The following is a 26,197-nucleotide window of genomic DNA, read 5'->3' as shown; positions in this document are numbered from 1 at the left end:
CATGAATACACTTGATAACTGCTAGGTCTAGGTTGTTTCGACTTTTACGTTAATGTTATTTACAAGCGTATCAACATACAAACATTATGGATGTGCGATTGATCGAGACAGGCATTTTGTTTAACTGTCTAATAAATGCTGTTTCCAGTACTGCACTGTGCGGCGTGCAAATTATTCAAAGTATAGATGCTGGAGTATGCAATCTTGAGTTCGTAGGGTGATGGTGGAAACATTTTCATCCATGTATTCACGGGGCTGCACTGGCAAAACATGGGACAAGTGTCACAGGAACACTAAGCAGATTGTTCACAGACTTCCGTGTAATTTGAAATAAAACTATCATCCGAACAAGGGGCATCGTCGACGATATACTCTCATCACTCACACTGGACTGATCTGAATCTTCACAGTACACCGTACTTCCCTGATCATAAGCCCGGAGGCATGAACATGCAAGGGAAAAGTAAGGGATGAGCTTGTACTCGAGGACCAACTCAGAAAAAATGATTTTGTTTTGGGGTTAAACATTGTAACCATCTTGCAAACAACGAAAAATTATCCAAAAAAGTTATTCGTTCACCACGCCGGGCTCGGGAAAATAATACTTATTTTTTTGAAAATGATTCATTGATTTGAACGACACTTACAATGAAGAAACAAACATGTTCATAAAAACACACACATTTTATTACAATACGATTTACATACCGTGTGAATTTACGGTGAAATAACGGGTAGGGTCTGTGAAGAAACAGTGGACGAAGGCACTTATCATTATCTTCGTTTTGGTATGTTTTGGATCGTACACAAACTCTCGACACAAAGCAATTTTCCACCATGAGGTTTTTCAGCACGATTTGACCTGGAACAACTTCCTTTGACATAACAGGTCATGTATTTCATTAACCAATCAAAATGATGTGTCGTAATGATGACATTTTCCGATTATTGACGATGATTTTTTAACGCAATGCGGAAGTGAATTACCGCAATGTTAAAATGCGATCTTTAGTACTGATTGCAATGAAAAAACGATGATTTTTCCCTAAAAACTGGCGGTTCGCAATTTCCGAAATATAAATGACGGTTAATAGTAACCGTGGGTAAACTGAGTGTGGAGGAAGAATTTAAACACCTTTCTCGGTCGCCAACATGTCACACCGTTCTCAAAGTAAACCATGCCCAATAACCAGGTACACGACTTAACGATCACATTTTTGGCTTTTCGAAAGCTACTACTCAAAGAAATATAGGAATGGGCTTCATACTTCAGAGGGACTTACGATCGGGGTACGGTACTTTAACGCAATTGGGCTTTCACTCTCAGAATACTGTGTTTCAAACGCATAAGGCTCTAACCCAAGTTTTAAAAAGCACATTGTGCATATAAAAGTTGAGTTTATACTAATAGTACACAATGCTTGGCAGCATGAACGGCTATGTACAATGGCGTATACGAATGCGATCAGATACTAAAACGTCATAGCTTTGAAAAGTACCCGGATGTTAAATATGTTCGTTCGTTATTTATTCCCCTCCATGAATGGCCTCCATGGTGTTTAATTGAAAGCACTTCAAATGCCTATCCAAGCTACAGTTATAATTAAAACAAAATTAAACCACTGCAATATTATTTCAAATACAGTTTAGAATATACACAACTATAAATTAAGGCTGCATTTAGGTTCGCTTTAAGCTTGGGAAGAACAATGCAAGCTTTTTACAAATAATTTCAGCTGGATGTACGTTGGTGGGCGGGTGTTGAGTTACTAGACGGCCATAAAACCCCTTGTGGAGAACACTGTTGCTTATTCTCAGCCTAACCCACCAATGCTGTAATAATATTCCGATGGAAGGTTTTTTTTTAGATAGCACTTTACTGTCAATTCAATGACGACCGTAGTAGCAAGTTGTGCCTAATCTACTTAACCCCTTATCCTGCCAGCTTCTTGTACTTTTGCTAAGATAAGGGTTAAATAAACTATTCAACAAATGAACAAATTACTGTCGATTGGGGAAATATTCACTGGAGTTAATTTTAGCAGATTTTATGCTATTTTGTGAAAGTAAAAGTAAAGGATGAATAAGTAATGAGAAATCAAATTATAGAACTGGTATAATAACTGACATTAATATCTCGTACAACTTCACACATTTTCTGAAACAGGTAGTTGTCAATGTTAGATGCACGTAACAAGTTGTAATTGTGTCTATTTCCATTGCGTAGCAAACTAATGCAGAGATTTCCTTTCGCTGTTTTATTCTTAGACGATTCGTTGCCATTGTGTTTCTGAAACCCTTATCTTTCACATATTAGTTCTGCATGAAGATGTTCCTTTGTATGATTTCTTTGTTTTCTTTGTATGGATTAAACAAAGTTCAGATTACCAGTAATTAGACAATATTGTGTATATATCATCAGTAACGTGTACCAACAATTTGGAATGAATGACACTGCACTTCTGACAAGTCATTAACTCAGGTTAACACCATATGCTTCTTGCTTGCAATACAATTCAATGTTAACGTTAAATGAGCTTAATATCACTTTGCTTTTTTTGGTGAAACATTTGTAACTGTTGGTCGCAAAACTGACATAAAATGAAAATGTGTTGTGCACGGTCAATTACATAACAAACGATTCATGCCAAAATCATTTTGGTGGTTTTCTCTGCTGCAGCCGAATACTGCAATGTATTGGTGATTTAGTCACAGTATGATAGTACGGTTGAATACGATGAGTACTGTAATACAATTGCTATGACATAATTCAAATGGTTACGGCTGAATTTGGTAACCTACAATATGATACTAGTAGGGTCGTATTAAGTTTTGCGGTCTTGACTACTTTTTAGCTCCGCTGTCGACTTGTCGAGCGGAGCTTATCATATGAGTGATTGTCCGTGTCAATGATTTACTTTTTCGACTTCTTCTTGAAAACTACAAGCCTGAATGCTTTGATACTTGGTGTATATGTACCTTGGGAAGACCTCTCTTAGGTTTGTTCATTTCATGTTGATATCTTCAATTTTCTAATTTTGGTGAATATTTTTGGTAAAAAGTGATATTTTCGACTTCTTGTTAAAAACCGCAATTGCTTTGATATTACATATATAGGTACTACATGTGGACCTCTCTCAGATTTGTTCATTTTGTAATGATATCTTCAATTCTCTAATTTTGGTGAATATTTTTGTAATTTTTGGTAAAAAGTGATATTTTCGACTTCTTGTTAAAAACTGTAAGTTCGATTGCTTTGATACTATTCATATTGTTCATTTTCTAATGATGTCTTCAGTTTTTTAATTGAAATGTGCATTGCTAACAGCGGAGCTATCTCAGCCGATAGGCTGCTTGTTTAATGTAGCAGTATTTTATCTAAATGATTCCAAATGAGTTGAATACATTTTTGAAGTGATGGTACCAACTGTGTCATTTATTTCATAGCCATCATGTCCCACTGAAAATGAAACCAAGAATGAAAATGAGAAAGAAATCAAAGAAAAAGAGGTCTCCTCTGTGGAAATCACAACACAGAAATCAAATGAAGAGAAAAAGAATGAAGAAAATGAACAGAAATCCAAAGTGGATGAGAAAGTGAACAATATCACAGATTCTAAAGATGACCCTGTTGAACTGAAATATAAATATAGGGAAGGTATGTTACTTTATCTTTCTCATCAAATTATGATTTGCTAATTTAAATTTTGGCTGCGACTAGGTTTTAGTCCCTGGTCTTAAATGGTTTGAAAAAAAGGGACTTGTAATTTAATGTTCATCTGCTTCTGTATCTGACTTTCCTCGGTCGATCATTCAAACTTGACACGTTCATCACACATCGTATCATACATAAGCACATGCATTTGCTTCATTATTCGATTCAAGACGACTGATTGGTAGCAGAATTGCATGTTGGACATGTTTCATTCATTCAACATGTGCACATTTTTTTCTCCCAGATTTGATTAAAATGGCTGATGGCCATATTGTTTTTTTAGCAAATGCTGTTTTCGGAGCATATTGCTAACATCAAAATTTGACACATACATTGGGTAACACATTTACACATGCATCTGTTTCAGAATCTGATTCAAGATGGCTTATGATCATTGCCGTGATAGAAATGTATTATAAATGTCATAGGCAGAATAAAGGATTCACACAAATAAATTGGCTCCACTTTGTATTATATTTGTCACACGAGTTTAAATAATCATTTGGCACTAATGTTGACAATCACTAAAAACTCTGCATATTGGGTTATATCCTGTCAGTCTCTGGTTTTCATGAATAATTGCCACCTTGCAAAATTAATATAGAAGATTGCTCTGTGAGAGTGATCGCATGTGTTTATTGTATATTTGCTTGGGAGCAGCAGCAATTCAATTCCATATACGTCTTCTCAAGTCTGCAATATCTGAGAGGTTTAATGACAGGTTGTGTTCTGTTTTCAGACCAGTGGAGTCCGCTTAATAAAGAGGGCAAACGACAATATGATAGGGACTTTTTACTGCAGTTTAGATTTGAGCATACAGCTGTTGAAAAACCTGAAGGGCTTCCAAAAATAGCTGATGTCATTTTAGATACGGTGAGTACAGCATTTCAGAAACTAACTTCAGTCATGACTAAAAGAAAACACTTGAGATTACAGAGTACATTCACTTGGTCATACTGGTCATAATTTATAGTGTTTCCTTCCTTACACAGTGGTTCAGTATCTGCAGTGAGACTATTAAAAAACAGACTATCACTGTATTCCTAGGTTAATGTCCTGAGTGTAAATTTCAAAGACTTCCTAGATGTGAATAAGCATTCTGGCATCAGAAAACCAAAATTTACAATATTGGGTATTATCATTTTCTGTGCTTTAGACAGTGAACATACAAAATAATTACTAAAGTGGACTTCAGATACACTAAATGTTGCTTTCTAAAGCAAGTCATACCATCGCCTTTCACTCGTCTAAATCAAGACCTAGAAGAATTTTTGACAGATTTAAATTTCAAAGCTGGCCCACTCGTCGGGGATTGTGTAGCAAGTCCTGATAAGATAATGAACTGGAACTTTCAATATATTTAGGTAGTAGGGGGGTCTCTAATATTGGGGATCTGGGAAGCATAATATGGGGTTAATGTAATTCCTGTCACTAGCATTACTGTATTTGGGAGTTATTTTTTGCTTCCAGGCTTTTATCAAAAGGCAAGAATGATTCAAATTTGGCAGAATCAGCATTGGTTGATGGGATTTAAAATCTTTGAGTGCCAAAGTTAACTTTGGTCACCATTCATATATTTTCACAATAGACAATTTTCCCCATCTATACTGAGAACATGCATTATTCATGAAATTGAACATAAGTTGGTCATTTCCACTTTCAAAATCAAATCGTTGATTACTGTGGCAGACGTTTGAGCCATGACGTACATGCATTACGCGAGGTCTCGCAGTGATTGGAAAATAATCATTTTTTTGTAAATTTGCCAATGAATATTAATGTGAACTTAGTTTTGAACCATTATTATACATGCAGGGGAAGAAATAAAAGTGTAAATGGCTGATCGTTGTTGTGTTGATGACTTTTTCTAAATATTGTTTTGTATTAAATAGGCTATGACAAGACCAAGTGTAAATACACTAGATTCAAGCATGATGAATGCTCCCAAAACAATGGATCTTTTACTCCCCAATTACATTATGAAATCAGCCAGACAGGGAGGAGGACCTTCTCCAAGTAATACTCGTCGCAGAGATTCCCGTAAAGAGCAGAGGAAGATCATTCCAAGTGCGTCGTCAGGGCGTCATGATGTGCAGCTTAAGAAAGCAGAGAATGCATGGAAACCAGGTCATAAGGCAGGTGATGACAAAGAACTCCCACAAACTATGGTAAGTGTTTTTGCTACACAATTGTAAAGGGATGCTTTGGGATAACTTGCAAACATAATCTCACCTGAATGTCTTACTCATGGCTATGTTTACAACTGCTGTATTTCAGGAACTCTACAGGAAAGTTACAAGTATTCTTAATAAGCTAACTCCACAGAAGTTTCAGACGCTCACACAGCAGGTCTTAGATCTACCCATTGATACTGAAGAGAAGCTCAAAGTGGTGATTGATCTTGTATTTGAAAAAGCACTTGGTGAACCATCTTTCAGTGTTGCCTATGCAAATATGTGTCGCTGCCTTATGTCAGTAAGTTTTCACATTACATTAGTCATGTCTTGTAGCACTACAGCAATTTGGCCTCTTTTGCCATTTGAACCTCAGCCTTTTTTTGTTGTCTTTCACAAAGTTAAAACTTTCCAAAAATGTAGCTTGTCGACCTGGTCCAAAATTATACTTATAAAAAAAAATGCATATACATGTTGCAGAACATTTTTGTTACATACAATCTTGGCTTGAAGTGGTTAATATATAACAAGCTTGAAAATATATATGCCCCGAAATATACTGCGCCCAGGGGCCTGAACATACAAAATCAGGGAAAAAATAGGGATGGGACCACCCCAAAAAAGATTTTAAGAAGTTGTTTTTGTTATCGTATGATAAGGTCAAATAAAGGAATGCTTTCGTACACTTTGTACACATACTTATTTCTTGATTTATGCGAGGTTTCAATAAACGTGAGCACTCCGTCTGTGGGACTGTGGGAACACTGACACGGGGTCGAATTTCAAGAATAAAACTTGTTTTATGTCAGTGAATGAAGTTGTATTACTCACTGAAATTGGCTACAAAGTATGGTAATTATTAAATCAATGCACGGTTACTTTTTTAGTAACCGTGATCAGTGCATGCAAGTCGAAACGGCCGGGAAAAACTACCGCTTGTAATCTAAGATGGCGATGACCTCATTAGCATAATTTTGTTCATGCACGTATTGATACATCGCATCGTAATTGCTGAAGAATAGCAGACAGGGTTATGAAACAAATAAACCTTTTATCACTGACGTGAAATGTTTACAAACTATTGTGAATACATAAACATATCCAAATGGCAATACATAAAAAACAGACTGAAAATAAACTCGACCTCATTAACATGATTTATTCACGCACCCACACACGTGACAAAATTACAAAAATAACGATGATGCAACAAGTTCCCATCGTCGGCATGCCTCATTATCGTTATCGTAATGGACTTGAGGTCGGCAAAATGTTTTTTCTTCAACGACAGAAAAATAATACACATGACTGTAATGCCATAGCTGAGATGAAGGATGGAAAGAAAGTAGCAAGTTTACGACGTGATGTCTCAAAAGTGCTACAGTACAGTTCTCGCGGAAGCTTTGGCTTTTGTGGCCTCATTGTCGCATACGCATGGCTTCATTGTCGCCTCAGCATCGCATCATTGTGGCATCAGCTTCGCGTCATTGAAAATTGAAGCTGTGTTCGCCTCGCTATTTTGTGGCATCATCGTGGCCTCAGCTTCGCAGTCTCATGGCATCAACATGGCATCAGCTTCAAAGTATTGTGACATGAGTATGACCTCATTATTTTCACATGGAAAGGCAGTAGAGAAAAACACATGTACAGAAGTTCGATATGTAATCAATTTGAAATTCAAAGCGGTAAGGGGAATAAAATAATATGACCAAGAGTAAAACGACATTTTAAAAAGATATCTTGTTTAATTATTTAATGTTGCGAGTATTGGGTACCAAAAACTATGTGAAGTACATTGCAATCTGCAAGGTGACGAGTGTCATATTGACTGCAAGGAAAAACGTGATAAATTTAAATCACACGATGCAATCGTCGTTCGGAAACAACACAATTTGCTATACAAAATGAAACTGTTCTTGTTATAAAATTACCTTATTTTCCTTAATTTTATTTGCTGGTAAGAGAACAGATTCAGATTCCTCATTTTGGTGGTATTTTTCTGTGTTTCGTTTAGTTTTAGCCGAATCCGATCCCATGCCCGGACTACTAATACATGCCAAACACGTGAACGCCGCCTGGCGTTGTCGCCTGCCATCTTGATACAAAGTTCCAAAACAAGTGCGTACTTTTCCAACTATGATTGAATGGTTGTGGTGGCGTCAGTCTGGTAAAATTTTACATCCAATTTTCAAAATTAAGTCACAATCAGTGACCTGAGCTTGATCTATACGTACTTTAAAAGTATTCTCACAAAAAAATATTTTTGAATAAAAACGAGCCACAGGCCTGGTAAAAAATTGAATAGCACTTGACATGCAGAAATAATTTATTGGGCTTCATAAAAAAGTGTTCATTTAGTTGTAGCCATAAATATTTGGTGACCAGTCGATGAACAATTTGAAACTCATTTACACACGGAAGTCCTTCGATACTGAATATCATCGACCCCAATCTGGTTTACCTTATTTCCCAACTTGCAAAACTGATATGTATCTCAGCCCAGTTTTTCTTTTTTCTTTTTTTGAACCGTGGCCAAATCCCAGCCGTTTGTCAAAATATACTGATGTTTTTCAGTGAATGATTGTGAAGCCTGTCACAGCACAGTGAATCGACGCCGGAGATTGGACAGTACGACGACCCTTCAATTAGCGTCAAATGTGCTTTGTTACAACATCATTGATTTGCTGAAAGTCGCCTGATCGGAGCACGACCTGGGTCACAGACCCATATTTGTCCGTATTATCAACGGGACTTTGCGAGAGAACCACACCCACATTTTCAACCATTTTTAGCGCAGAAGTTGCCAACAAATGTCGAAAAACTCGTGAATTTTATGGATTTGAATAAAATAAAGCTAGCGATTGGCAAGACTGGGTAATAATATATCACCCGATGCTCTTCGATTTTTTTTAAATTTTATTTCAAGGCGAGAAATGGATAATTGAAGTTCCATCGATTTCAAGGCGACTGTTTCGCCGCGACAACTCTACGCTGTGTTGTAGTTTCACGAGATAAAAAAATATATATAATAAATAGTACTTGTTTAATTATTTGGTTTTACAGCCCGCAAATTACGGGACATGATTCCCATGAATTACGATAAATAAATGCTGATTGTGTTGAATAATGGACGTCGGGACAGTTTGGAGAAACCAACGGGCATCGATATTCCAAACAAATTATTGGGACACGGTCGGTAGACATTTCAAACAAATGAAATTATTAACGAAAGACGAGATTTTTCCAGATATTTACGAACATACTGTCACACCAAATACATGCAAAATTGACAAATACACAAAGAGATATTAGGTTTTATTTTAGCCTTAGAAATATTTTCTTTCACTCAGTCCATGCGTGTGACTTCTATTTAGCTTCATGGTCCTTCGGCTTGTGTTCTCCTTGGGGGAAATAACAATAATTATACAAATCGTAAACTCAACACAGTCAGGAAAACAAACCCGGACAACCATGTCGTACTTCTGTTGAAATACATTTTGTAGCAGTGCGTCACGTCAGAATATTGTTTAAAATAAAATAGTCAATCCCAGCCAAATCTAGGTCAAAGGGTCAGATTGCGTGCATATAATTATAGATAGTTAAAACAAAAAAGTATTTGAACTTTTGACAGTTGTTCAACATCTATGCACGGTTACTAAACTAGTAACCGTGATCTATGAAAACCAGAAAATTTTTAGTAGTCCGAAGTTTTGCACAATCGAAAATAAAGCGGAACTTCAACAAGCAGTCGCAAAGGTGCGCGATTGAAAAGCGGAAGCGGGCGAGAGTAGTTCTGTACTTCTTTGTTTGATGAAGCGATGCTGATGCCACATTGTCGCCATAATGAGGCCACAATGAAGCGAAGCGAAAACCGCCTAACTTTTTAATGTCGCGACATTGATGCGATGCTGAAGCCATAACAATGCCATAATGATGCGATGCTGAAGCGAAGGTGAAGCTGAAGTGAAGCCAAAGCTTCCGCGAGAACTGTACTGTAGCTCCAGTTATGGATTCACAGTCAGCGAAATACTACGTTTTGAAACCAAGGCTAAGTGCTTCAAACCACTCACCAAGGTATGGATCGTTGCAATATTGGATTCATCGTGAATGAAGAGAAAGCAGAACGTGTGCACCACATGCTGCGTGGTTCATCTTGCATCGTTAAGTTCCAATGAGTTTTTACGTAAAAACACAAACAAAGCGGCCCTTTTCAGGGCCACCACACACTCCAAAAAGAGAACTACCGTAACAAACACACTATTATATAAATCGAACGCGATCGTTTTTGACAAATAAAACTTTATTGTTGACCCCGTTCTTGGCTAAAAATCACCCTGGGCGTTTAACCGAGGATGTCCCCAACATGTAACTTTTGTGAAAACAGGGGGTGGGCGCTTGCCCAGGGAGGGGCGGATGCCCGGGGTAATACGGTAGATATTCAAATTAAAAAAATGTGTTTTAGAACTTATTACTATTTGTGGTGTAATTTTTTGAGAGATGTGCTAGGTCAGAAGAAGTTCTGATTTTTAGTAGCCACAGTTTATTACTAATGCACACTTTTATGGCTTGTGGTTTTACATACATGAAATAAATTGCTGTTGAACCTTGTTGTAAAATGTCGCTTTCAAAAACTGGATTGGATAAAATGCATCGTTTTTTTTTGGTAATTGACACTGCTTTATGAAAATTTGATGGTGTAAAAGTTTTTTGTGCTAATAAATAAATTTTATTGGTAACTTCTACAGATGAAGGTCCCAACTGATGACGGAAAAGGCGTTGTCAATTTCAGAAAACTCCTCCTCAATCGATGTCAAAAAGAATTTGAAAAGGACAAAGATAAGGACGATGTTCTTCTTCGTATGAAGAAAGCTGTTGAGGATGCCGAGACGGTAAGTTTCCTAATCATGTGTTAAATGACATAATTCATTAGGGTATTGGTGTACTTGGCACCTGGCTGACATCTAGCTTGTGTTCTTGGATGGGCGAGACAGACATCTCATTGTGTTGTGGGGTGGGTCAGGCATATATTGAATTGGCAATGAACAAAAGTACTGATCAACAAACTTTGAAAATTTCATTTTCTACTGGCTAAAAGATAATACACTGTATTATGGCTGATTATTTTCACAATGTGCATTTTTGTTGGCCCACAGGAATCACAATTTCCTCTGAATCAAACAGGTTTTCAAAATTCTGTGATAGGTGAAAAATATGGATGCAGTGCCCTCTAGCATTTGTGGAGCAACGTCTTGTGTCCAGTATTCAACAGTTGATTGGTAATAGTGTAGGACAATACTGTAATTTTTAATTTATCCACTTTTCAACTGTATTTTTTTTTTTGTCACCTTGCTAAAACATTGTGGGAAGAAGACATCGCTATCACAAATAACCATATTTATTTTATCTTTGTAGGCCGAGGAAACGAAAAAAAAACAAGAAGAGTACAATGAATTAGAAACCAAGCTAAGGAGGAGAACGCTTGGAAATATTCGGTTTATTGGAGAGTTGTTCAAACTGAAAATGCTCACTGAGCCAATCATGCATGATTGTGTTGTGAAACTACTGAAATCACACGAGGAAGAGTCACTGGAATGTCTATGTAGACTGCTCAGTACAATTGGTAAAGACTTGGACCATGAGAAGGCCAAGGTCAGTCAATGGGTTAATGTGCAGGAATTGAATGCTCACCATTACATCGCCTTTCTTAGGAGCTTATTGTAAAAATATTCCTAGTTAAAACTATGATTACAAAAGCCTCAGGTAATAGATTGAAAAATAAAAGCTCATAACTCGATGTAGTGCTCCCTATATCCAGTTTGCAGGCCAACTGAACATAGAGGCTCTCTTCACATTTATTTGTTCCCAAATTACATGTATATAACTAGACACAAGTATGGGAATAAACAAGGGGAAGAAGCAACTAGAAGTGCTTATCATAAACAGTTCTTTTTGTGTCCCAAACTCCTATTGCAGCACTCGCATTGATTATATATGCCCCTCCTAAAGACTCCCTCCTACTAGTATACAGTTAGGAGGCATATACATTTGAATTGTGGGATTGAGGTAGGGGTAAAAAAAAGAACTATTTGCCTTATTGAACATTCCAAATTGTATAAAATCACCCATCCTATAATAATAATAAAATAATTACAAATACTGAAGTCTCTGTATGATAAGTGTCTTTTATTTACAATTATTTGTTCACTGAAAATTTGAAGGTGTGCTTAGAAACAACTATCACTTAAAAAGCAGGCCATTTATTTCACCAATCAAGATTTGTCACAACAGTCATGAAGGGCGACTTGCGGCTTAATTGTTTATGATCAATAACGATTTTTTTACAGTGACACCAATATCTCGTCTTTTCCTTTCTGTTTGCATCAATTGTCAATCATTTTGTTTTTCTCTAGCCACGAGTTGATCAGTATTTTGCACAAATGGATAAGATTATCAGAAGCAAGAAGACTTCAATACGAACAAGGTTCATGTTAAAAGATACACTTGAACTTAGACAAGTAAGACTATAATTTGTGTTTTTAGAAACATTGTACTCTTGTGTTAATGAATTGTTGTATATGGATGTTCCTTGCTGTACTTGTGTATTATACCATTGTGCAGGCGTTGTGGTTTACGATACAAAGCACTCAATATAGAAAATGTTCACTAATGTACAACTAGCGTCACGTTGTCTTATTTTCAAGAATAACTGGGTACCCAGGAGAGAGGATAATAATCCGAAGACAATTGAACAAATTCACAAAGAAGCCAAACTTGAAGAACAGCATAAACAGATGATGCTTTCAAAAGAACCATTGCCCAAGAATCGCAGTCGAGGTGGAAGAGGAGGACCACCTGACAGAGGTCAGGGTCAATCGGATGATGGCTGGAATATGGTACAAACAAACAAAAGGCCTGTTTTCGATCCAAATAAATTCAGAGTTACCAAGGTAAGGAGAATTTACCAACATGATGCATGTTTAGAGAGAACTACAAAATCATCACATCTTGCTGAGTAAAAAGAGAGAGAGGTCCATTAACTAAAACTAATAAAAACAATATGTGAATTGCTCTATTTTGAATTGAGAATTGTTTAAACCATACATAGTTCAAAAGTTTTTCTCAAGATTTCAAATTCTGTCTCAGAAATCAGTCCAATTGTTCTCCGACATTTCTAATTGAAATGCTTAATCCAGCCAACAGTTGATGAAAACATTCAATTGGGACCTGGTGGTCGTCCTGGAGTATTTGGTGGCTGGGGTCGTGGTAGTAGCGGTGGCTCTGGTAAACCACAGACAGATACCCAAGAAAGCAGTAGACCATCTACCCCTGGTAATAGATACTCTGCTTTGGCATCAGGAGAGTCACAGCCTTATGATTATGCAAGGCGAAATAGTAGGCAAGTACATTGCACACCTACCCTGTATTTACTTTAAGTAGAAAATGTTTCGAATGTTATTTGCTAGAGTTGCAAGTTAAATGTTGTGGGTCAATGTCGTTACAAATTAGCATTTTTAAGCGTGTCTATTAGGAATGAATTCTCATGCATGTGAAGACACCTTCGTTATAATCAAATATTGACAGCAGGTACATACTGCTTGCACAACTGTAAACTCATTGACAGGCATTATTATCATTTTAGGGAGCTGGGTAGAGGACGGGACAACAAGGTGCGACAGTTGGGTGGTCCACGAAGATCATCATCAAGAGAAAGTGCACGAGATGAAAGAAATCGTGGAAGGGAGCAAGCCATTGCAGCTGCTAAAAATTTGCACTCCACATCAGTGGAGAGAAGAAGAGATGAAGAAAGGGAACGAAGTGAGTAGTGTATTAGTTCATTTTAGATGTAGTATGATTTGACAAATTTTGTTCCAATTTTGCAAGGCAAGGTGTTGAACGTTAGAAAATCTGTTTGTGAAATTTGAGATGAACTGGTGATCAGTATTGTTTCTCAACAAATTTTCAGTGCGGACACCTGAACCTAAGCCTGTCGTCTCTATGCCAAGAACAGTGCCCCCTGTGCAGGATAACAAATCTGCTCTTACAGAAGAACAGATGGAGAAAAAGACCAAAGCTATTTTAGAAGAATATATGCATCTCAAGGACTCTAAGGTTAGTTGTGAGATAATAAAGAAATATTTCTGTTATCTATTTTGCACAGCCTTATGATTCCAGACAAAGCTTTGCCGCATGCAAAATTTGAATGCACAGTATGAGGTACACATGTTTACATACATTATAGAATCTTGCAAGGAAAACAAATTGTATCTATTTTTTAAGCTAACATGTTTGTGTCAATCATGATCCTGCTACTCCTAAAACAAACACATTTTAGTATCATAATGATCATTTTTATATTTTTGGGAATTTTGTCAACAGGAGGCATTAACTTGTGTTGAAGAATTGAACTCGCCAAACATGATGTACGTGCTTGTACGAGTTGGTATCGAACAGTCTCTAGATAGGAGTGAAGGTGCCAGGAAAGTTACTGGTGAACTCTTTTATGACATTCTTCAAAAGGGATCTATGACGATGGAGCAGTACGAAAAAGGGTAAGTACTTGCATCATATTGATGCATTTAAGTTTATATGATTATTTCCCGGGGCATATTGTGTGGTTAGGGGATGTAGTGTTCCCAGCATCTATTCCTACAGAGTCATATCAGGAGCATTTTTACAGATAGACATTCAGTGTTATATTAAATACATTGTGGTCTAGATCTGGCAACATAATAAATGACCATATGTGTCATGTGATCTCATTATAAAGGTATAAATATATCTGGAGCACTATTGCAGATATTCAACTAGTTCCTGCAATAAAGATACCGGGTGATCTGCTGTATTTGACGGCTTTTTGTTGGTCCCTGTTCGAAGTTCAAAACATCATGTTATGATAAAATGACAGTTAGTTCCACAATCGGATCAAAGATGGTTGACTGCCTGTAATCTTGCTTTTTGACCATACAACTATATCGCTGTACATGAGCTCACAAATATTCAATTTGAATACAAAAATGCATGAATAGCAGCATATTTCTGACCATGTATTTCAATTTGTAATTTAATACACCTAATTTCTGTTGATACTAAATCAGCCAATTATTTACTCTAAATTACTAACTATGCTTTTGGTTCGTAACATTAACAATGACTTGTTCTAAATGTGGTCGATCAGCATGGTAATAAATGCATAACCATCAATTCGTGTAATAGATTTAGAGTTGTACTCGTACAGTGCCAGGATTCAGTTTGAAGTACACAACAAAAACATGACCGGAATATCAATAGTGACTTTTAATGTCCGGAATGTGCACAATGATGTCCTAAACATTGCACATACTAATCTTCATCTTTTGTTTTTTCAAGATTGGGCGAAATCCTTGAATTTGCCGAAGATATGGCTATTGATATTCCTAAATTCTGGACGTACTTAGCTGAAATTATCTCTCCACTAATCCAGAGCGGCAAATACCCAATGACAGTGCTGAATGGACTTACAAAGCCACTGCTTAGTATTGGTAAAGCTGGTTTTCTTACAGCTGAGGTGGTATTAGTGGCTTCCAAAGTCATAGTAAGTAGTCTTGTTGGCTGGAAACTGTCATAAATCATAAAAAATGTGTTTGAATGTTCATAAGTCTCAATGCTAGCTGGATAACAGTATGATGGGGACTATGATGATTCAAAAATATTTATAATATTTCTCATTGAACCTTGCAATGTTATGATAGCCACTTCATTACTGTAAACATAGTTAGGGGAAAGCGTGAAATGCTGTCTTGTGAATGATTTTGTTACCGTAAAAACTCAATCAATTCGGCCATGTAAAAATAAATATTTTTGGAGGTGGGCCAATTGATTGAATAAATATAGAAAATATGTTTCCGAAGTGGTCGATTTTAAAACTAGGTTCGAAGTGTGTATCACCGGTAACTGAATAAATATATCGTTTTCCCGAGATTAGAGTAAAGGTGTAGTACTAGTCTGAGACTTGACCCAATTTTAAAACAAACTACAAGCGCGTTCAAGAAATCTGACGCAACCAGGCCACCTGCTGTTTTGTTGCCGTGGAGACGACAGTTTTATGTCACGCTCCCGTAAATGTAAACAAACATGGTAACGTGAAAAACTCACTGGAATAGAATAGAATAGAGTAGAATAGAATTATGCTTTATTGCTAATTGCTGTAAAAAATTTTTGAAATTATCTACAATTAAACTATACATACAATACAATAATATATTTTAAATAAACTACAATAAATAACACTGAAAAACATAATACGAGACGACACTGATATTTTGTTACGGTATCTCTTTTTGGAGGATGCGGGCGGGGCGGGGCGGGTGGTGTTGTTCGGTACATAGAAGCAGGTACAGCTGGGACCTCGGCAGTTGCCTTAGTAAAAAATGAATCGATTCGAGACATGGCTAGTGAGCGACAAAATAAGTACTAATAGCTTGTGGGAAAACTAAAAGTGAGTGTCTTTCCTCAGAGAAATCGCCACTTTTATAGCATGATACTGACCAGCCACAACATTATCACATATTCTTTTGAAATTAAAGGATGTACATCAGTCAGTACTCGGTCTGACGTACAATGTCGAAATGATAGGCCCAGGATTCACACCTCACGTCGTCTCGTCTGCCACTTTACCGTAACCACGCACTGCTACTGAAACCGCTATGAGAGCGCAGTCTTCACTTCACGGTCATGTTTTTTTACCCACAGTTAAAACAAAACAAAACAAAAAATCCACCCGACTTTTAAATGAACAACGTTGCAAGAGGAAGTTTAGAACATAACTGGGACGACTGTGTCGAAACAATCCAGCTGGTGATTTTATTTGGGTCAACCAAAAAATAAAAGATATTTTGACGTGCTGCGTGACTGTGTAAACAAAACCATGTCCAATAAAAATGACGCTTTCACGCTACACATTGGCGACTTTGTATCGACTTACTGGAAATGCCGAATATGATACAATTTGCAAGTCGGCATTAATTAATTTTTTACCCCGTTAACATTAATAATCTACTTGACTTTTAAACAAACAACTCTGCAGGACAATGTTTCGAACATTACTGAAACGACTGTGCTGAAACAATCCAGCAGATAATTTTATTTGGGTCAACCGAAAAAAAGAAGATATTTTGACGTGCTGCGTGACTGTGTAAACAAAACTACGTCCAATAATAATGACGCTTTCACGTAACACATTTGCGACTTTGTATGACTTGCTTGAAATTCCAAAGACGAGAGTCAAGTGTCGGCCTGAATTTTGTTGTCCCTAAACCATGGAGCTTCGTTTCGTCAGTGATTGCTAGCAATGACTTAAAGTATTTGTTCGTTGTCGATATTTTTGACGTCGTGATGACAATTTTCTTAGCGATTATTTACAACTGATGTACTGGGTAATTTGTAATGACAATCAACAGAGTATATTTCACCATGGACGTACTAGAGATTTCACACGTCTTTTGTACAACCACGGTTGACACCATGACAGCACATCTGGCGGATATCCCGATTGCTTATACCATGGATGTAAATGCTTATACATGTACATTGTATTTACGTGATAGATGTGTGAAAATATACCTTTGTTGAGAGAGTGACGTAAAAATCGGGCGGTGTCATCACCGGGCGAACTAATTGAATACAAACAATAGACTGACTGGACAGATGGCCGAACTAAACGGATACATTTCAAAATTAACCATGACGCAAAAAATAGGTGGCCGCACTATTTGAGTAGTCGAATTGATTGAGCTTTTACGGTAATACAAATGCTTCAACTTCCCTTACTTGTGTGATTTTGATTTTATAGTTTGTGGGGAAATCTTATCTAACAGAATCCTTAAGTCTTAAAAAACTTTACAACGAAAAGTTTTCTTTTGTCATTTCTGTGCAGACTAGCTTCAGTGTTGCCGTACCAACTTACTATACCACTTTCCAGACTGATCAAAAATTATCAGTGGGAGGTGCTCTGCATGTAATACACCAAGATATTGCTTTGACAATGTATTTTAAATATCTTGCAGGGTAAAGAAAGAGTAGCTCAACTTTGGCAATCTTCAAAGATGGATTGGAGGCCTCTCTTACCGCCGGATGAAGATGTACAAGAGTTCCTTCAAAGGAAGGTGGGTGTGACAATTATAATTGTAAATCTGACTGTAGTTTTTTCAAATTCCATCAAAAGAATGCTCTCTGACAGGAAGATACTGCATCATGAAATGTTCGTTTCTTACTTTTTTTAGCTCCGCTGTCGACGAAGTCGAGCGGAGCTTGTAGTATTACTGATTGTCCGTCGCCGTCGTCTCCTTTACATTTTCGACTTCTTCTTAAAAACCACAAACTGTATAGCTGTGAAACTTTCTAGGAAGGTACCTTGGGTGCTTCTCTCTCAGATTTGTTAATTTCGTGTGGATATGTTCAATTGTCTTATTTATAGCGAATATTTTTGTCATTTTTGGTCAAAAACACCGCTAGCCCAAATGCTTGGATGGACCTCTCTCAGATTTGTTCATTTTGTGATGATATCTTTAATTCACTAATTTTCATGAATGTTTTTGTCATTTTTGTTAAAAAGTGATATTTTCGACTTCTTGTTAAAAACCGCAGGTCCAATTGCTTTGATATTACATATCTTGATACTACATGTGGTCCTCTCTCAGGTTTGTTCATTTCGTGATGATATCTTTACGGGGTTTTTAAAAATAGTGTTTCGATTTGGTAGTTAGATGCATGAATGTAGCATTATTCGACAGTCAAACATTGAGACAAATCAGGTTGCACTCTTTATAATTTTAACCAAAATGTGATCACATTGTAACACTTCGTTTACTTGGCGTCTTTACTACAAACTACGTGGACAAGAAAGACCAATCGTGCCCGCCGTCTGTGTCAGTGTTTCAGATTCTGATGTACCGGTAATATTGGTTATAATTGTCACAACAGACCCTACCAGAAGGGAACGTTACTCAGCGATGATTTATCTCAAATAATCATAAAGGAAATCGTGGAGAGTGGTGGTAATATGAATACCAGCTAGGTACCAAGAGCAGTGTTCCCTTCAGTAGGGCGTAAGTTTTCAATAACCGCGGCCGGGGTCCGAAAAGTATGGCTGAGATACGTACGAACAAGTTCGACAAAACCATCAGTCTTGAATAGGGGGAGACCCACCAAATTACCACATGGAGATTTAAAATTTCTTGAACCTTTTAAAGCGCATAGGCCATCAAGCACTTATCGTGAGATGCAGGAGAGACTTCAAGAAGTATCGGCAACAAATGTGTGTGTTTACGTTTTTCAATGCTGTTCGCCACAGATTTACAGGTAGAGACTGGACATGGAAGAGATTAAATACTCCAGCCGCAGAAAGATTCACCGAACGTGTTGATTGTACTGAAAGTGTTGATTGTACCAAGGTACTGTCACAATGTAGCAATATGTACGAGTGCTGTAATATGTTGCAATAAATAAGGCAGTTATGGTGTTATGTAGCAATAGCATATACTTCATTCTGTATACTGCCTCGTACTTAATCGAAACACTCTTTTTAAAACCCCTGTAATTCACTAATTTTCATGAATATTTTTGTCATTTTTGGTAAAAAGTGATATTTTCGACTTCTTGTTAAAAACCGCAGGTCCAATTGCTTTGATACTACATATCTCGGTACTACATGTTGTCCTCTCTCAGATTTGTTCATTTCGTGATGATATCCTTAATTCTCTAATTTTGATGAATATTTTTGTCATTTTTGGTAAAGTGATATTAAAAAGTGGTTAAAAACCACAAGTCTAATTGCTTTGATATTATATATACTACATAGGTACTACAGGTAGACCTCTTTCACATTTGTTCATTTCGTGATGATTTTGTTCTTCAATTATCTAATTTTAATGAATATTTTTGATAAAAAGTTATAAAAAGTCTGATTGCTTTAATACTATACATATTGTTCATTTTCTAATGATATCTTCAGTTCTTTAATTGAAATGTGCATTGCTAACAGCGGAGCTATCTCAGCCAATAGGCTGCTAGTTTAAGTTTTCTCATTCTTTCATCTCACTCGCTTCTTCGCAACATTCTTCTTTATTGATCTGTTATTGCAGGGTGTTGAATTTACAGTGCCATCTGGTTCAGGTAGTGTTAGTCAGCCTACAAGCACTAGTGTTGGCATCTCAATACAGAAAATACAGAATCAGTTAGAACATTTACTACTAAGAGAAAAGGCTGTTAATGATAAAATATTTGATTGGATAGAGGTAAGTCTGATGTAGAAGTTTTGATAGTTTTTCTTCAGGGCATTAAGTGGCGCATGCTAATGCATTAATAGTAATTAGTCCCCGTTCAGGCGCAGCCTGAAAAGGGGACTACTAATTCAGGTTATGTCCATAATTCCGTCTCCAACATTTTCTCAGAAATTCTACAGCAGATATCAGTGAAACTTGGCAGGTTGATGAACATGTCCCCTCCGAGGATGCACGTAATTTTTTTTCCAGATCTGAAAATCCCAAGTGGGTCTTTTTCACGATTTTATCAAAAATTGCCTCTCCCGGCAACATTGACAAAACGTCTGCGCATGCTCAGAATAAATTAATTACTGTAAAATACTTTATTTTTGCTTGCAACATTTTTTTGCTATTTTCGCTGAAGGAATGTTTCAGTTAAAATAAAATTCAGCGAATATACCCTTTTCTTATATTTTACAGTCAACTTGTCAAAAATCAATGAAAATGAATTCAATACAAAACACCCAGAAAAAGTCTTTTCAGCGAATGATAATTCCAGCTGAAATAAAATATTTTACAGTAGATTAGATCTGTGAGTAAGGCTGCTGTTATTACGGCACGTGATTTCTCCATTGCGTGCAATTTATTATAGTACTGTTTATACATGTATTCTGTTTGGCTCAGTGGTCTCATTCACTCGTTACTAGAAGAACTAGTAACTTTATTTGATTTCAAGAACTTCAAGAAGGCGGCATAAGAGACGTGTTTGCAAAGGTAAGTTTTCCAGTTTATTGGGGTACGATTGGTGTACATTTCGTGACGTACGGACGTGAATATTATGATGATTGCCAGCTTTATATTCTTGTGAAAAACCAAAAAAAGCAAACAATTGTCTCTAATCTACGAAACTAGTTTGTGAATTGTATACCCTGTCAAATTATTGTACACGAACGATTAATTCACGAGGACATAGTTTTCAAGTACCGGTAAATCGTTTTCCGGTCTTTTGCTTGTGTAGCGATTTCCGAAATATTCACAACTCGGGGGGAGGGGAGAATTTCCCTGTGTCGATCAATTTATTCATTATATAATAGCAGGTTGCCTATGATTATATTCGTATTTTTTATGTTGTGAGCATTGAACTGTTAGTTGCAATGAAGATTTTGGCGATCTTGTGCGATTCAACATGGCGGATGTACAGTGACAACACGTGTATGGACGGTCGGTCGAGCAGTCTGCAACGGACCACAGTCTGTGAACGGACCGTGAAATCGCCCGTTTTTTCGGCAGTTTTTTTTTTTTATGTTTTGGATATTTCATTCACTCCTGATGCCTAAAAGAGTCTAATTTATATTTTACCGTAGTCATTGACACCTATTCAAGAGTATCATGTTTATTGTGAATAGCGTGAATGGGTAAGCTTCGTTTCGACAATGGGCTGTTATTTCTGTGAACAATGTTAAATTATTCTTTGAATGCTCAGTTTATTTTTTTGAAAACAACTAATTTTTCGATTTAAAAAAAATCATGCAGTTTTCCCCGTCAAAATCAAAGCATAAAGATCTTGCTAAACATCGGTGAATCCCCTGTTGCGTTCACCACGAGGTCACTGAGCAGTCATTAACATATTTAAATGACCACGTGTACTGAAATAACATGGCGGATATCGCATCGCATCGCATTTACATTCGACCGAAATCATTCGTTTACAATGAAACTAAGTTGAATATTACTTCCAATTCATAAAAATTCAACGAATTATTTTTTTGTGCGTATTATAATCATTACTGAATAATAATAAACAATTGCAATACTTCGAAAACAAGTAAGTTATTCACTTGCGAAACACAGAATGACCAGATTGTGCTACCGTGATCATTTGCTACCGGTACTAACAACTAAGCAATGTATTCGTGTTTGTATTTATTCGAAACTTCTTTTAGAAAATACTTTACTTTTCGTAAACTTTACTGAATTTTTGGGGGGATTCAATTCCAACATTTCGCGATGCCAAACCAAAGGCCTTTCACTCTTTGAGTGTGACACCTAAACCAGAAGTTTTATGGTGTATAAACTGGCACTAAATGAAAAAGCCGTTGAACCTTATTCAAATTTATAAGTACATGTTATGTAATTATGAAAACTGACTAAATTAAATGTGATCTTATTTTTAATTTGAACAGAATTATGATTTATATCGGTAATGACGTTTTCATCCAATATTAATAGTGCAATTGTTAAAATGCCTACCTACACATTTATTGTTTTTGTTTCTGTTGCCCTGAAATAGACATTTGTAAAAAAAAAAATTTAAAAATCATGCTTGATTCAAATTCAAAAAAAAAAGATGTAGCCATGTAGCCCCTTCCTGTTATCTGTTTCCAACTTCTTCCAGAGTAAAACTGGTGAAGCCATGTAATTGCCATACAATCTTATACAATGTCTTATGAACCCACATGTGTATATCTTTAACAATACTCATTTTAAACTTTTTTTTTTTTTTACAGTGGTGCTGTGAACTGCTTCAATTTTGCAAGGCAATTTTTTCTGGGTTCCTACAACATGGAGTGTCAGGGACTTTATTGAAATTTCATAGAATCCTGAATATATCTAGAAGTGAAAATTAAATGGTTTACAGTATTTTATACCCATTAATAATGATGAAATGCAATAATATCACTGCACTAAAAAGACTTCAAACAATTATTGTTACTTCTCCATTGAAGGTTATGAGCAGACCAACCTTTACTGGCTTCCTTAATTATTACATGTACTTGCTCTGAAAACATAGCTTTTACAATTGTTTAAATTAACAGATGTTGTTCTATGTACAATGAATACATTTTAAATAATAAACCTTACTGTATTAATAAAAAATTGTATTTGACAACATGAGAATGATTCTGATGCCCAGTGGTGATGTTGAAACAAACCCAGGTCCTGGTAATATACTAAGACCTGATTAACAAAGAAGTCAGGTACATCAAGGTTCACTCAGATTTATGAATGCAGTTTCTTGAGCAAGTATACATGTATGACAAATAGTTTTGTTGCACTTGTGTACTCTGAGATTCTGAACATGGGTCAGTGGAAGTTTTTAGTTGTCAGTACAAAACTAGATTATGGGAAATCACTTTATGATGAGTTGTACCCACATAGAGTACATATTCATTCACCTGTTTGCAGATGTTCCTTGTACTACTTTAAAATCAAATAACAGGGACTGTGACATTTCATGTCTTGTTATCAAATGTTTTACATCACAGTATTGCTCCTTGATCAAATTTGAATTTCTGCAAAAATCATTTCGTAGGAATTGCCTGGAATGCATTTGTTACATCACTATGAAATACTCACAAAAACGTAACGTTTGGGGAAAATGGTTAGGACACTTACACTTTCCTTAGTGAACACTTACCTTGTATTATTGTGCATGACACGAGATTGCTCGGACATGAAGTTTAAATATGCTAATACACACACCGTGCTTTACAGGATTACATATTTGTGTTCTAGTGTCATTGTAATGTAAATTTCTGGCTGTTATGAATATGAAATAGGGTTATTATAGACCCGCAAGTATATAATGCAATGTTAATTGCAGTTAGCATTAATAACTGTTGTCTTCATCGGAGTAGCTCACAGCGTATAATAATGCGATTTATTACATTTTCAGGCCTATGTAGCACCTGGGAGACGAAAAGATAAGGAGTTTATTCGTGCCTTGATGACAGTTGTGTGCCAAAGTGCTGTATCGGGTAAGTGTTTATTCAGATATCACTATTCTGATTGTCATTGTTACACATTTTAAAAGCTCTTAAACTTTAGAATGTTAAGACTCACATGTGCCGATGTTACCATTCAATTTGTAATTTGTATCTAAAGAAAATTGTAAACATGTCCCTCTGTATTGTATTTCTGTTAAAGCGGGGAGTCGTCACCTGCGCATGGGTCAAATGGAGTGTCATTGTTTACAAACAAGCGTCTATCTATGAGCCTTTGCGCTTTTAGCGTGTGTTATCGTCGATTTGGACTCCATTCCTGCGCGTGCGCAGGTGACGATTCTCTCGCTTTAAATTATGTACAGAGTTATGGTGGTGGTAATAAGTGAAATGCATAAATCAGAATTGTATGTCATTTGAAAGGACAATTTAATTTTTGTCATGCAAATATTATGTCGTGCTGTATGATTTGTATAAGATGCTTGTTGCTCTGGTCTCGTTGATAACCTGTATTTTGTGTTTACTTTATAGGGGAAGCCAGTAACTGTCGTTGTTTAATTGATGAAGTGAAGCTAAGAGCACCAATTCTTCAAAAATTTCTTGATAATGATGATAAATTAGAATTACAAGCTTTGTATGCTTTACAAGCTTTAAATTATAAACTGGATAGTCCTCCAAGTAAGTCGTGTCGTTTGTTCAATTCAGTTATGGCTACACATATCGCTATGGCTACAAGCTGTATTCAGTATTATCAAGTGTTGCACAAAATGCAGTAGAATTTAAAATTCATTACAACAAGCAATAACCTTGTGTAAAATACCAGGTATTCTCAAAGCTTAATGTGATTCGTTATTTATTTTGTGGTGATATGTTTGGGAGAATAAGTTTGATGATATGAACTTGTAGTCTCGTGTGCTTGTAGTCTGTTAAAAGCATTTTAAAACAGCCATGAATTCTCAACAGGAAAACTTGATGGGTGGAAAGGGGTTGTTTTGTTCGTTTCATGTTAGAGATATTTTGGCTTGCTGATCTGTGTCAGTATTGAGTTCTTTCAATTGTTTTTGTCCCACAGGTTTGCTACGTATATTTTTTGATAAGCTTTATGACGAAGATGTGATTTCAGAAGAGGCTTTCTATGCATGGGAATCAAGTGAAGATACAAATGAACAACATGGTAAAGGTGTTGCCCTTAAGTCAGTCACCGCTTTCTTCACATGGCTTCGTGAAGCAGATGATGACTCTGGTGACGAGTGCTGAGGAAGGAAACTAGTAATATAATATAACTTGAAGATGAACATTTCAGATTTGGAAGCTGGATGGTCCTTGCTCTAAGATTATAATTCTGATACATTGTGCAAGCCAATCTTCTGAAGCCACCTTTAAACTGAATTTCTTTGGTGCAATGCGTACTAAATAAAATTATCAAGTCTCAACGAGACTGGACTGAAATTGTTTTGTACTACTCTTTAACCATGGGAATAATGTCTTTAACGATTGGCTGGTGAATGTGCTTTAGGCATACCGGGAGGTCGCAAAGAAAATGTGACCTTACAAATAATGTAACGGTGTAAAATTCTGTAAAAATAAATAGTAAATATAAATTATGGGTTCGTGGTGGTATTAGATATGAAATCTAATAGTTAATTCATTTTGCTGTTATTTGGATGCATGTTATATTTCTGATGAACAGCAAAAAAAAAAGCTTACATATTTTTGTTTTTGAGTTGTGGGGGCTCTTTAGAAGAGCTCGATAACTCGTGCGTAATTAATGTGTAAACGAGAGGAATTTTCCTCTTGAGACAATTGCCACAAATTCTGATGTGCGCAAAAAAGCTGATTTTCATAAAAAAATAATAAAATAACGAATATATACACGTATATTTAAAAAAAAATATGGTCAGCTGAATTGTTTCCAGTCTCCAGAGGTCCCACTGTGCGTTGTAAATGGAGGGGGCGACAAGAATTTATGTTATAAACAAGAATTACGAAAAAAAACTTGCCTGCTGCTGCAAATGAGAATAAATGAAATGATTTACAACAACAACAAAAAACTTCAAATGTGTTTTATTGACTCTTTGTTTTAATCCTTTGAACTCTAATATCAACTTCAGTCGCCATCACAAATGAAAACTTTTGGTAGCGTTTTTTCTTTACCCCATATTTTTACCCAAATTGAATTGTGGTGTTCAGAGTGTTACAGTTGCTCCTCCAAGTTTATTAACTTGTGTTTTCAAGCCCTCTTCATTCATTAACATTCCTGGAATATGACTGGATAAATTTTGTCCACTAGGTACATGTACAAAGGCCAGTCATAATGCAATAAATATGCATGTATGTTTGCTTTTAATT

The 26,197-nt window shown here is 36.3% G+C and overlaps 1 protein-coding gene across 6 annotated transcripts in view; it reads left to right on the top strand.

Moving 5' to 3' along the window:
- The window catches only part of LOC100370788 (eukaryotic translation initiation factor 4 gamma 1-like), a 59,007-nt gene extending 33,710 nt beyond the window's left edge, over positions 1–25,297 (top strand). For all 6 annotated transcript variants that reach the window (XM_085508628.1, XM_085508627.1, XM_085508626.1 and 3 more), the window contains 18 exons: positions 3,448–3,658; positions 4,455–4,588; positions 5,608–5,883; positions 5,993–6,190; positions 10,635–10,778; positions 11,302–11,538; positions 12,300–12,404; positions 12,591–12,836; positions 13,083–13,285; positions 13,529–13,704; positions 13,853–13,998; positions 14,266–14,438; positions 15,256–15,460; positions 17,931–18,029; positions 20,007–20,159; positions 23,803–23,884; positions 24,380–24,526; positions 24,921–25,297. In XM_085508628.1, coding sequence (XP_085364754.1) covers positions 3,448–3,658; positions 4,455–4,588; positions 5,608–5,883; positions 5,993–6,190; positions 10,635–10,778; positions 11,302–11,538; positions 12,300–12,404; positions 12,591–12,836; positions 13,083–13,285; positions 13,529–13,704; positions 13,853–13,998; positions 14,266–14,438; positions 15,256–15,460; positions 17,931–18,029; positions 20,007–20,159; positions 23,803–23,884; positions 24,380–24,526; positions 24,921–25,105 — 3,120 coding nt within the window. In that variant the 3' untranslated portion in view covers positions 25,106–25,297. The remainder of the gene's footprint in view (positions 1–3,447; positions 3,659–4,454; positions 4,589–5,607; positions 5,884–5,992; positions 6,191–10,634; positions 10,779–11,301; positions 11,539–12,299; positions 12,405–12,590; positions 12,837–13,082; positions 13,286–13,528; positions 13,705–13,852; positions 13,999–14,265; positions 14,439–15,255; positions 15,461–17,930; positions 18,030–20,006; positions 20,160–23,802; positions 23,885–24,379; positions 24,527–24,920) is intronic.
- The last annotated feature ends 900 nt before the right edge of the window (positions 25,298–26,197 follow it).

This window comes from Saccoglossus kowalevskii, chromosome 15 (genome assembly GCF_978046115.1).
Source record: "Saccoglossus kowalevskii chromosome 15, keSacKowa6.1, whole genome shotgun sequence".
Lineage (NCBI taxonomy): Eukaryota > Metazoa > Hemichordata > Enteropneusta > Harrimaniidae > Saccoglossus > Saccoglossus kowalevskii.
Note: the sequence above shows the minus strand (reverse complement) of the source record. Positions and strands in the feature narration are given on the sequence as shown.